The 13,860-nt window shown below is 45.7% G+C and overlaps 1 protein-coding gene across 1 annotated transcript in view; it reads left to right on the forward strand.

Moving 5' to 3' along the window:
• DIAPH1 (diaphanous related formin 1) overlaps nucleotides 1–13,860 on the forward strand; it is a 1,645,861-nt gene that overhangs the window by 1,393,976 nt on the left and 238,025 nt on the right. Inside the window, exon 24 of the mRNA XM_069654133.1 lies at nucleotides 2,047–2,171. Within this exon, the coding sequence (XP_069510234.1) occupies nucleotides 2,047–2,171 (125 nt within the window). The remainder of the gene's footprint in view (nucleotides 1–2,046; nucleotides 2,172–13,860) is intronic.

Raw genomic sequence — 13,860 nt, forward strand, 5'->3', positions numbered from 1 at the left:
TTGATTCAGTCTGATGTGAGGAGGCATCGGTTCAGGCAAACAAGCTTCTGTGCCCCCTGCGGGTGGAATTGCAATGAATTGTAATTGTAATGAATTGCACTGTGTCTTCTTGTTTGGTTGGTTTGATTTTGGGAGTCAGTGTTGCTGTTCTGGTCATTTGTCTGGCTTTGGCCTCAGTAATAGCGTTCTTGGAGTACCCCCTGGCAAGAAATCTGTTGGAGAGTAGTTCACATTCCGATTCAAAAGACACCTTTTTTGTACATTTTCTTCTGGCCCTGATGAATTCTCCTTTAGGGATGTTTCTAATAACAGGTTTGTAGTGGCAGCTGGTGGCAAAGAGTGTTGAATTGACCTCAGTTTGTTTTCTATATGTTTTGGTTAACAATTTGTCTCCTGAGGTGGAAATTGTGAGGTCCAAAAAATTAATTTCCGAGTCACTTGCAGTTCCAGAGAATTGTAGACCAAAGGTGGTGGTGTTAACTTGTTCCAAAAAAAATGTCAAGATCACATTTAGTTCCATGCCAGATTAGTAGCACATCATCGATGCAACAAGTCCATTTGATTATATGATTTTTGAAGGCTGGAAGTTGGTAGATGAACAGATCTTCGAACATTCCCATTACCAGATCAGCGAGTGCTGGTGCAAATTTAACGCCCATTGCGACGCTGCATGTTTGTTTAAAGAAGTTATTGTCAAACATGAAGATATTGTTTTCCAATGTGGTTAGCAGCATTTCCTTTAACATACAAACGTAGCTAAAATGTGATACTGATATGTTTTGTTTATACAGGGCACAGGCTGAGCCAAGCGGTGACAAACATACATTATCCCATTGGCTCTGCCTATACAGTTCAGAGTGCTACTCCATTGCGTGAAAGGATGTCCCTGAAAACCTAAGAGCCCATTCCACCCGAGGAGTGGCTACCACTTCGGCTCTTCAGAGACGTGCTTCAGTGCAGGACATTTGTAATGCTGCTACCTCGTCATCACTACACACTTTCTTGAAGCATTATTGCTTAGACAATGTCTGGTCGGAACGCTCACTTTGGAAGAGCGGTTCTCCACAACGTCAATAGTGACAAAAATCTACTTTTCCCACCTCCATTTCCCAAAACTGGTATGGGAGTCTATCATAAATGAGGAATCTGTGGCAGTACACAATCCATTAAAAGAACACATTACTTACCATGGTAATGTTCTTTCTACTGGATGTTCCTCACACAGAGTCTTCATCGCCCTCTGAGCCTACCCCACTGACTGTGGGTACATTTTTAAATTTACCTGCCCCAACGCGCATGTAGGTTATTTATTCTCAATTCGGCTGTGCCGAAAGAGGAGAAAAACTAAAACTAAGAACTGAGGCATCGAACGCAGTGCACGCTGTTTATACTACCATCAACGTCCTGTCCGGCTATGGGAATGGTAACGGTCTTTTTTTGACGGCAAGATAATATATTTCATGCCTACCAGGACATCATTCTCCCTATTTGAAAAGTCTCATTCCAGACCTGTTAAGGTAATGACAATTTACTGAAGTCCTGTTTATTTGTATTGAAGTTTCCTTGCTGCCTGTTATGATTTTTTATTGACCGTTCCTAAAGAGGCATGTGTATGAATTTTTATGTCTGTATATATTTAGCCTTTCCAAGTTAGAACATGCTTATGCCATTCCATTTATCTGGCAGTGGGGGTAAGATGCTAAATAGTTGCACCGTACATATACAGAATTACGTGACCTAAATGTACATTTCTTTCTATTATCATCAAAACTCAACTTGCATTATGTCAAAGTAATGGCCTGGGTCACATGGTGTCTAAGATGCTGACAATAATGGAGTGAATAATCTTACCTGAAATTATGCAATGGAAAATCAGAAAATCTGTTTGTCATGTATTCAGAAATGGATGCTTCAATGATTAGATGGGCAGCACTCTTTAACAAACATCAGTCGATCTGGAACATCTTAATAATTTTGCTAAACATTCACAGTGGTATATTACATATCCGTAATTGTCCATTGCCTTGTTGTCTTCCTTTTTTTCAGTTTCTGCAGAGACTTTACAGAAAAATCTGGATCAAATGAGGAAACAGATTGCTGATGTAGAAAAAGATATTGCTAGCTTTCCTCCCTCCACCGATGAGAAAGACAAGTTTGTTGAGAAAATGACAATATCCTTTTACCTACAAACATATGTTGATGCATTATTGTCACTAAGCAAGTTGGAGCTATTGCCAGTGTTCATTTTGTCTGTGGTTGTGCTTAAGTAAAGATGGTGAAAAATCTTGTCATTGAGCAAGAGGCGCATTCATAGTCTTACATTTTAGTGAAGTAACATTCTAGGGAAATTATATTTTGAGAATGATTAATAATCGGACCCACTGAGAAATATTTTAAAACTGCTATGAAGTTTCCCTAATATTAAGTGGAAGCCTTTTGGGCATTAGTCATATCCTAAGGTGACTGTATATATGTTTGATAACTGAATATTATGTGATATTTCTACCTGTTTGATAAATGTTTTGAGCGTTTTTGGGCCTATAATAAGCAGAGTATTTTTGTCCTTGCCTGTCTAAATTTAAATGTGTGCTTCACTGTGTAGACTCATTGAGGACCCCTGACCCCACTCACTTTCTACTGAGACTAAGCCTTGACCACTCTCACCTTGATTGGTTTTGGCTAAACTCGGAGTTCCCTTGTTCACTATAACTAACTGTGCACCAGGTCAGATTTTAGAAATCCATCTCAACAGCTGTCATTATCCCGATTTTGTAGTAACTCTCCCTCCATCCTTCTCTCCCTGGGAACTACCAACCTATTTCCCTTCCTTTCTAAACTAATCGCATTGGTTTTCTGTTGTCAAGTCCATTCTTATTGCACCAACATACTCCATTACCTCATGTTCCCTGTGTTATTCTGCATTCTTTATTTTCTGCAGGTTTTATTTCAGTTTTCAAATCAAACCGATAACACATAATAAAGCAGAGCACTAAGGGGACCAGAGGAGGAATGATGCTGGGATAAATGACAGGCTTTCTTAATTTCAGATTGCCCCTTAGGCAGTCTATTAATGAGTCTTTGTACATCACCATTGATGTCCAAATACCTTATTCAGCAATGGGGGATCCCTATTTCTGGATCAATTTGGTACTTAGACCTACAAGAAATGCCTTCCCTCGTGCTTCATTGAGGGACACAATGGAGGATTTGCTGTGAAATGCATTCCTACTAACGTGAGATGGACAATTCCCTCATCTTTCCCTTTAATCACGCATATGCCGAAAGTGACACACAAATTGAAGCAGAGTCTCAATACCACATAACTGATGGTTAGTCAAGATTTCTCTTTTTGCAGCTTTCGCTACATAGTTTCATATGGAACCCCTTCTTTTCCCTATTATGTTTTCTCTGTTTTATCCTGCTGTGCCTTTTGTAATGGAAGTAAAGCCTTCAACGTCGTGTCCCTTTCCTTTTGCTCATTGATGTGCAAAAAACTGATTGGTCCTTCAAACTATCAGTACTGGGAAACTGTTTCTCTTTTTAATACTTGTACTTTTTAACATTGCACACAGCACCTTAAAGTGCAGTGCATTGGGGATACTTGTGTATCACCTTATCATTTTACACCTGGGATTTTTAGTTACTTTTATATGCGCCTAAAGATAAGCTGGTGACATCAGTTACATTATTAATGTTTTTGCGTTATTGTTGGTGTGCACGTTTGTGCTTACCACATACTTACTACTAAACGTGGCTTGTGCACTTAAATTGCTCTGCTGCGAGATTTTCAGTTGTTTCTTCTGCCATATTGTTGGTTGGCCTTCTTGCTTTGCTATTTCAGGAAATCCCTTATACGGTTATGCACTTACCTGGGAAAGCGGTTGCTTTTGCGGGCTAGTGATGCCTTTGTTTGCATGTGTAGCCGAGGAAGTGTGAGGATGGGACTGTTTAGTCCCAGTCCACACCCATGGTTCCAGAAAGACTAGGTGTGGGGCAAATGCGAAACCAGTACTTATCCCAGGTTGGCCAATTTATGGCTGTTTGAATGGTGCAGTTCCTTAACATTGGTTAGCTTAGCTTGCTTCCAGCTCTGATTTTGAATAAGAAGAGGACCTCTGCAGCATTTCTTCAAATCATCGTTGGAGCCAAGAATCCCTCAAAAAAGAGCAACCTGCTGTAGATTCGTAGGTGATGCCTGAAGTGGTCCAACATCCTTTCCAGTAGCCAGCCTGGTGAAGCCCTGCTTCTCTGACTGATCTCTGAAAGACCCTGAGCAGTGCTTCAGCCCTTGGATTAGTGGGACCAACTAGTCTCAACGCCTTCTTGAAGATCCAACCCTTTTAAGTCTTCTGAAGTGCTCCTGGACTGCCCAGCTCTCTCCTGGGCTACTGCGCCAGAAGTGTTGCCGTTCCTCGTTCTAGTCCAGAACTTTGGTGGTCGCCAGCTTATGCCACTAGCTGCCTTCGCCCTGAATTGCCACCTTCAAGGGAACCTGCCCTGGAGCAGCTGCTTTCACCGCAACTGGGAGAACGCCTGTCATCGCCTATGTGCGGAGACCATCGCTGCAACTAGTCTTCCTCCAACCTGTGAAGTGTCTTGAAGAATCCTGCAATGGTGCTTCTTCTCGAACCTACAACTCCTCGGCACCTCTCGCTGGAACAAATGGCGGAAGATGGAGCCCCCAGTCGAACGTGGGTCTAGTATCCTGACCCTGGGTTAGCCTTGGGTCTAGAAGAAAGGTAAACGCATACCGTACCTCTTGTAAAACTGTTGTAGACGCTTTAAACTAAAACCAACAGAAGCCTATTGAAACCTACCTACAGAGACTTCATTCTGGTGCGAAACATTGTGGCTCCTGAGACTTTTTGTCACAAGGCACCATTCATTTTAGGTTTTGGACATCTTAAGGTATGTTATTGTCATGTAACCTAGTTCCATCATTGACTGCATCTAAAATCTGTGCTTTTGCTAAGTTATTTGACGCACGTTTGAACCTATATTGACTGTATATATTTGTATTAATGTTGTGGGATAACACTGCCTGTTATATTAATTTTCCAGTGTGTTCAGGAGGCCTATAATAAATAACTGTATTTTTATAATTGGCTCTCTAAATTGAATTATTGTGTGCCATACTCTGTGGACTCATTGCGGGTCACTGACCCATCTCACACTTTTCCGAGACTAGGCCATGACTGCTCATCCATGTACCTTGATTGCATTTTGGCTAACAAGATATGGCATGAACCTCCATTGCCCAACTGACATTCGTGTGCTTAATGAACTTCCTCGATACTTGGCACTCTTTCCGGACCCGGCCATACGTACCACATTCATGAAAATCCGCCTTAGCACGATGCCGACCAGACAGACTAGCAAACATCAGACAAATATCTAAGTCGGAGCAATTCTGTCGATTCTGCCTGAACAAGCAAACACCCAAAACGCTACAGCACTTAGTTATGATATGTCCTGCCCTCGCCTCCAAGAGAGCCCTTTTTGGAGATTTCTTTAAGATATCTGCTCAGCAAGAAGAAGGCGACTCCAGATGGATGAAGATCCTAAGATGACAAGACAGGAAATTGATATACATAGTCGTCCAATTTCTCGGCGACATTTTGGATCCCATCAAACAATTGAACTTACAGGCCATAGTCTGAGAAAAACGCTTTTCTCTTTTTCTTGAAATACTTGATGAACCTGCATTGTACGGGACATAAGAGGTGTACATTTTAAGTTATCTATGAGATGTAGCCTTATAGGCTTAAATGAAAAGTTTGTTTAAACTATATCATTTTAAATAAAACATTTAAAAAAATGTTGCCTAACTTCACAGGTCCCTGTTCATCAGGTGGCCTCCTAAAATCAGTCTACCATGCCCCTTTTCTATAAATCCATCTTAACACTGATATCCACAAGAGGGCAAACTAGTACAAAAGTTCATCCTTGAGTTTTCAGTTTCCACATATTATGCTTCCAGTGCACAACAATATGTTGTCTCAGGAGGGATTTATTCTACATCTATCCCCTAGATCCCTGTGCCTAGAAGCCCGGTTCTTAAGAAAGTGGTGTGTGGGAACATAAGCTTACATGCAGACAATCTGGAATTTGTGGAATCTGCTCGATGGACCCCATGCAGGCTTCCATTCTCCTGTGAATGGACAAGATTTTGATACTGATGATAGAGAGAGATATCAATCTATTCCCATTAGCCATTGCTATAGTGAAATCGGCAAGAACAGTGTACCTTTTCATTCGTTGAAGACAGTGTGCAGTAATACTTGTCAATGGTCCTATAATCTTCCTTCAGTACATCAAATCTGATCTATCTTCAGACCTGATTAGTATGCTTTCATCTTTTCTGCACAAGCCATTCAAACCAAAGGTTTCAATAGATATTAAGTTGATGGTGTGGAAGACCGCTTTCTTGGTGCTCCGTGATTTGGTACTAAGAATCAGTGACGTTCAGGCTCTGTTCAGAATCCCCTTTCTTTATTTTCCATAAGGACAAGTTGGTACTCTGTACTTATCGCAGCCTTTTACTGAAAGTGGTATCTGAATATCATGTAAACAAGATCACCAGTCTTATTTGCCAAATGGGAGTTTGATGCAGGTAGGGAACACATCACCTTGATAAGTATAGCGTTGATATTTGATCTTGCAAAGTATGAACATTTTTCTTTGTTATACATAGAGGTGGCATCCTGGAACCAAAAAGCCACTAAATCTGCCACTGCTGGTTTGATTAAGAGGGTCACAACAAAATGGCCACTCTTTGGCATTTCAGAGTAGGATGCCCTTGGAGTATATGTTCAATTAAATCATGTGAGGTATGCTACTTTGCATTCCGTAAACAGTACTCGGTGGAGTCCAGTTTAAGGGCAGATGGACGGTTAGGACATGCATTTCTATACAACATGTTTTGCAATATAGTTTTCTTCATAAAGTTTAATAGGTGTCTGCCAAGCTTTACACACTTATGGACGAAAGGGAACAAGAGTACAAGTTACTCACGCTGGTGATTACCATACCAGTCCATAGTCCCCTTTCATCCATACACCCTTTCCTTCTTCTCCATTGAAAAGAGCCAGACTCTGATGGCCCTGTAGGAATGGATCAGTGGTAGGGACTGAGTACACGCAAAGTAGGACCCACACTCCTTGATGATTAAATACTGTTTCGCATCCAGTCCTGGCCTCTTCCCAAGTATCACATCCAACAAATATAGCAGAAAGGGCACTATGGACTTGGATTACAGTAGGGGCTATGATAAGTAACTGGTACTATTTCCCAGAAAATACTGAGGTGATGGTGTTTTAATACTTTCTTCAATAATCATCGTGCTGGTTCTTCATCTTAATAGTAGCCAGCTTGAGAACGTACTTTTCCTATCTTCAACTCAGTCTATTTAAAATGTACATGAGATAGTTTGGATCTTTTGTCTGGGAGAGGTGGCGAAGATATTTACATTTGTCCACAAGGTGAAGGGTGAGGCTCTGCGGTCTCGGTCAAGGTCCGCTGCGTGGAACGATCCTCTGATGAACATGCAGCACTGAGCAAGGAAAAGGACAAGAAGCCGCAGAATCGGAAGAGGTCCTACACCCCGAGTGAGTCCTTGAACCAACATTCATCTTCGAAGAAGAGCCACCACTTTGGGGAATCCCCTGAGCATCTGGTGCAAGTACCTTTTCCTGCACAGTAACCCACGCCAGAGGAATAGGTGCTCTTCCACCTGACGATGTTCGACATCTTCGCCAAGGTGACTCGGGCATCGGCACCTGTGGCGCAGGCGGTGGTGCTGTCTGCTCTGGTGACCCAGGGACCCACCACATCTTCTGCAACTGGCAGGCTACCCTCTGCGGACCACTCCTGCATGCCTAGGGGGCTCGGCCTGGATTAGACTGAGAGGTTCCTTGGTGTCGACAGGTCCCATTCCTTTGGGGGGGCAGCCTGGGCACCGGCATTGTCAGTGCCATTGGCACTGTGGTACTGCAGGAATACATCCCACTCCCTAGGGACGCTTTCATGTCAAGGATGTATGACATCTATGACGAGGAGGGCGACCAGGTCCCTTTTGGTCTTGAACCTATGAGCTCTAGGGAGGTGAGAGATTGCCAAGAAGAATTGTTCAGGGAAGGTGAGTATGTCCTGGGACTGGCAGAGCATCTCCAGGGGGCCAGTGGCCTTGACACCTTCTGGAGCTGGACTTTCTGCCATCTCATGCCACTATCCAAAGCTTGACGGCTAAGGTGGCTAGTACTCTGCAGCTATATGCGCCATCCAGTTCCAAGGATCAGTGCGGACGTTGCGATATTCTGGATGATGCACCAAAAAGGAGATGATCGTGTCCTTCAATTTGGCAGTGGAGGCCCCCTAATTGGAGGTGTGGGAGAAACCTGCCTCTTTTCAGTAGTGAACAGGGGTCTGGCAAGGAAACATTGTCCCCCCTCCGTCAGACCCAACCTTTCCTTCCTCCCATGCTTCGCTTGAGAGCTTGGTGGGTCAAGCCACGACAGCTAGCCTGAAGATTTCTAGGTTCCGGTCCCTTCTGGACAAGAAAAGTACGAGATTTGACGCATGGGGCAAGAAATTATTTGCGTTGAGCATTCTTGCAATGCGGACCATGAATGGCTTTTGCGCTATGACGAAGTTCTCCTTCAGCCTTTGGAAAGTGGAGGTGGCCAATGCACCCGAGTTGGTCCTGGAGGGAGAGGCGAGGGACTGCTTCCTGTTCTTAGTCTCCGACGGCAAGGAGGAGGCACATCAGATGTTGCAGTCAGGCCTGGATACAGCTGATTGTGTGTGAAGGGCCATATCCCTTAGCACAGCGCCACTCATGGGTGAGGACTTATGGGTGTGCGGCCGACACACAGACCAGGCTGTTGGATATGCCATTCAACAGCCATAACCTTTTGGAGCCAAGGCTGATGACTCAATGTGCAGTCATCCAAGGCGACTGCTAAGTGTTTGGGGCTAGTGGTGCAACAGCCTTCCACACAGCGGTCGTCTTGTGGTGTTTTTTTTGTCCCTTTCCTGCCTTTGCCCAGAGGGGCTGTGGTGCACCTGCCCCGGAAAGGGGGCAAGGCAGGTACTTTCTGGGTGGTAGGGGTGCCCAGCGATAGGGCCATTGCAACTGCCGCTGTACCCACCGCACCTCAGGGCGCCAAACCTCAGGGATCAGCTTTGCCATTCATCACCAGTGGGGGGAGGCTTTTCTTGTTTAGCCCGAAATGGTCCATGACCATGTGCTTGGGCCTTACAGGTCACCCGGCAGGGATATTGCCTTCCATTCCTTCAGCGCCCCCCAGACCACGGCCGTTCCTGCTACCCTTTCCTCTCCAAACCTCATTCTCCTGGAGGAGGTCCGACAGCTTCTGTCAAAGCACAATTGAGCTAGTTTGCAGAGTGACAGCAGGTGGGGGTACGCCACCTTTTTTCTGGTGCCAAAGCAGGACGGGGGATTGTACCCCATCCTGGATCGCTGCTGAACTTGTTCGTACACAAGGACTAGTTCAAGATGGTTACTCTGGCACAGATTCTACAAACCCTCCATCTGCAGGACTGGTTGGTTTCCCTGGACCTTCGGGATGCCTACTTCAATGTGCCGATCATCAAAAGCACAGGTAGTACCGCAGGTTCGTGGTGGGTCAACACCATTACCAGTTCAAGGCCATGCCATTCCACCTTTCTTCGGCTGCCATGGTTTTGACAAAGCTGCTAGTAGTGGTGATAGCTCGCCTCGAAAGAGGCGACCCGTGTCTTGCTGTACCTGGACGACTGACTTAAATGAGCTCCCTCCTCATATCTAGTGTCAGGGCACATACTCCGCACATGCACTCTATTGCACAGGCTGGGCTTTTCCCTGAACTGCAAAAAGTGTCTGGTTCTGCCGTCCCAAACCCTCCGATATATATGTGCAGTCTGGGACACTCGCCTTGGCAGGGCTCGCCGTCCGAGGATCAGGTAGCAAAAATCTTTCTGGTGGTCAATGTCCCCCAGTCCTAGGGTTGAATCCCGGCCTCTGCCATCCTTCACATTCTGGGCCTCATGTCCTCCTGCATCCTAGTGGTGCCAAAGTAGAGGCTGCTCATGGGATTGCTTCAGTGGCTTCTCTGTTGCCAATGGTTGTAGTTTGATGGCCACATGTCAAACCCCATGCAGGTCTCGGACCATTTTGCACAGGATCTTGCATGGGCGGCCTTGCGAGACAACTTGCTGAAAAGCGCGTTGTTTCGTCAACCTTGGCCCCTGGTGACGGTGGTCAAGACGCATCTCTGACTAGTTTGGACTCTCACCCGTCAGACCGAACAGTGAGAGGACTCTGGTCTCCTGGGAATACATCAACTTGCTGGCGCTGAGGGTGAGTAGGCTAACTCTGGTCGCTTTCCTCCGTTCTGTGAAACACAAGACTCTGCTTATCCTGATGGATAACACAGTAGCCATGCATTAATTCAACATGCAAGGTGGGTGGGGTCCTTTCCTCTGTGCAGAGAAGCAATGCGACTGTGGTTCCAGGATCTGGAGAATGGTGTCTCTCTGCTGACAGTGACTCATCTTGCCGGATGAGAGAATATCACAGCGAATGACTTGAGCAGACATATTTTAGCCTCCCACGAGTGGGAGCTATGTCAGGAAGTTCTAGAGGAAATCATCTCCTTTTGGGGAACTTCTGAAGTGGGCCTCTTTGCTTCCAGTGTCAAGTGAGAGTAGATCTGCTCCAGGGAATTTCCTCATCAGAGAGCTCTGGGGGACGTGCACACGGTCGAGTGGACTTTCAACCTCCTTTATGCATTCTTGATGATCCCTGTCATTGAGCTGGTTCTCAGGAGAATGTGTCTGTTCGAAACTCCAATGATCCCGATTGCCCCAGACTGATCCCAGAGAACGTGTTATCTGGAGTTGCTGGAAATGTCTATCTGCCCTCCTTGGCGCCTTCTGAGGAGAGTTGACCTGCTCTCCGTGTCAGAGGACGGGTCCTCCGCTGCCTGAACCTTCATGCTTGGCTGCTGAGATGCCGAGGTACAAGGAGGACTTGTCGGTCGACGTCCTCGATGTGCCCCCATCAGCTCGAAGGCCTGCTACAAAATCCATGTATGCCTGCAGGTGGTGTAAATGTTCGATTTGGGGCTGGGAGAATGGCCTGGATCCTTTATCCTGTCCTCTATCCCCTGTGATGGATTTTCTGCTAGCTTTGGCCCAGACGGGCCTGCAGATTGGCACTATAAAGGGGTTACCTTGCTGCTGTTTCGAAGAGGTCCCCGGAACTCGGCTAGTTTTTCACAATCCCCACTGTTATTCAGTTCTTGTCGGATTTCTGTACCAATTTCCTCCCTGACAATTTGTGGTTGCGGCATGGCAAGTGAATTTAGCTTTAATGTTTCTTATGGGCACTCAATTTGATCCCCTTCATTCCTGTTCTATTAGATTGCTCAACCGTAAGGGGATTTTGCTGGTTGCCATCACTTCTGCGCGATGGGTGAGTGAGGGCCAGGCATCATCTCTTTTTACCTCTCTATTTTCTTTCCAAAGGGAAGGCGATGTTGAGAATGAGAACTTTCTGCCGAAGGTGGTCTTAGATTACCATCTTGCTCAGCAGAACAGTCTTCCTGTAATTTTGTCCTCTAACTCACCCTTCCAAGGCGGAGGAATGATTCCATTGGCTGGACCTGGTGTGAACCCTTAAGTTCTACATCTCTTGTACTAGAGAGGTTGGAACGATGACCTGCTTTTGGTTGGTTACGCTGGTGCTCATGCTGGCAGAGCGGTGACCGAACAAACCCTGTCCAGGTGAATCATTCTCTGCATCTGAGAATGCTACGATCTGGCTGGTAATGATGTGCCTGAGGGGTGTAAAGAAGGCATGGTATCAAACAGTGAAGACAGACACAAGCGATCACAATTCATGAGTGTTTATCGAACTCCAATAATTTGGTTGAACGCCTATCTAAACCTAAATCTAATAATAGTGGAGTCAATCAAAATAAAAGGGCCTATACTAATAAACCTATTACCAATCCTTACTTCCAAATGCAAAATGGTGTGGGACAATAGTGTATGCAAAATGAAAAGTGTTCAAGAAATAATGTTAGGGTTGTTGAGCAGTTGGCTTCCCTTCCCCCACGTTTTCAGCATGGGGCAAGGCAGCACATTAGAGCTTCGCTCACACTCTGGCTTCTCTGCCACGAAGATACAGTTCAAAGCATAGGTATCAGGGCCTATTGCCAGGGTCTCCTTTCCAGTAACAGGTTCTTACTGCAGAGGGCCTGTCGTATCGAATAAGCACCAAAGTTCCTTTCTTATCAGGGTTTTCACATATACAAGTTCTCATTTCCAATATTCATCATGGCTCTCCCTCCTTCAGGCTTGGACCCCTTTTTGCCACAATGTTCACAACTGGTCTCCCTCATTTGGGCTCAGACCATGGATCTCCCTCGTTCGAGCTCGGATCTTTAGCAGAATATTCACATTTGGTCTCCCTCGTTCGAGGTCGGACCATGCAATCTCACTTTACATGTCTTCCTCTTGATATCAAAAATCAAAGACTTTCGAATGTTTGATGGGTTTTGCTTAACTGTTGCAGGACCACTTCGATTCACTTCACACAATGTTCTTTTGTTTCTGCCACTACTTGGCTGGACACCTTTTACAGAGACCTTCGATTGAGCACCCATGCACGCCAGACCACTCAGTCACTGGTATTGTATCTTTCCTTCTCAAAGTTCAAACATTCATCATCAATTTAGCTTTACTCGCGTCTTTCATAAAACGTGTTTAACAAGGTTTGTTCCTACGGTCGTTATACAATGTTGCCGATTGCAACCTTAACTTCAGCACAGACCGGTCTTGCATCGGCCTCCACAACTCACCGGCTGTGTTGATCTCTGTCGCTACTTTGTTCTGGGAGCCAAGGACTTTACCACGGCAGCTGCTGCTCCTCCCCGTCTTGGTCAGCTACGCAGGAGGGCCTCTGGCATCTCCGGCACACAATGCAGGATTCTTTACCCTGGTTTCCTAGCCTTACGCTTTCTTATCTGCAGGGTTCTTGAAAGTAACGGTTTCTTGTCAGAACGGTCAAGGGAATGTCCCTCCTTGCGAACACTTCTTGGTTTGCCATCTTTCTCCCCTCGTTCAGCTGCCTTCTCGAAACTGCTGTTCCTTTGCGTGCTTTGTGCTCCGCCTTTTATCCGTGTGGGGAAGTTTAATGGAAGTCGGATGTGAATGATCACCATTAATTGCCTGACCATAGTACCATAGTAATGGCACATATCTCAGGTACAATGCTCGTGTGTGAGTCTGTTTTCTCCTAGAGCAGGCTGTCCGTGAGAAAGTGTTCGTGAGGGGAAACGGGGGTGCGGGTAGGTTTTGGGGGGGTATGAGTTCTAAATATACTATCGGGTAGGATGTGTTAACGGTGTTACATAGAGGGGGATACCGCGTGCCGCCATCATGTGTCCCCACTCGCCTGGAGATCCCTCACACAGGTGATCCTCCCGCACTGGTCCACCCCCAGGGTCTGGATCCAAAGGCGATGGCCGTGCCCTTTCCACCTGAGCGATATTCCTATGGACTAGTGGGTGAGGCACCTTCTGGTTTATCACAGGGGTCTCTGCGCTCATTCTGCAGTGACGTGGTGGAGTTCAGAGGAGTCGAGTACCCTAGCAACGAAGCAGGGTCTATCGCAAATCATTGCCGGAAGTGTCGGAGCTCAGTTGGAGGATTCACCCAGAGACTTGGAACAATAGATGAAAGGTGACTGAGATTAATGAGGTAGAAAACACCACTAACGAGATGAGTTACTATCTTTTGCTCTTTGACAACAGGATCTCCTTTCTGGAGGGACAGCAGAGGCTCCTAAAAGAA

Source organism: Ambystoma mexicanum, chromosome 3q (genome assembly GCF_040938575.1).
Source record: "Ambystoma mexicanum isolate Mex_15411 chromosome 3q, UKY_AmexF1_1, whole genome shotgun sequence".
Lineage (NCBI taxonomy): Eukaryota > Metazoa > Chordata > Amphibia > Caudata > Ambystomatidae > Ambystoma > Ambystoma mexicanum.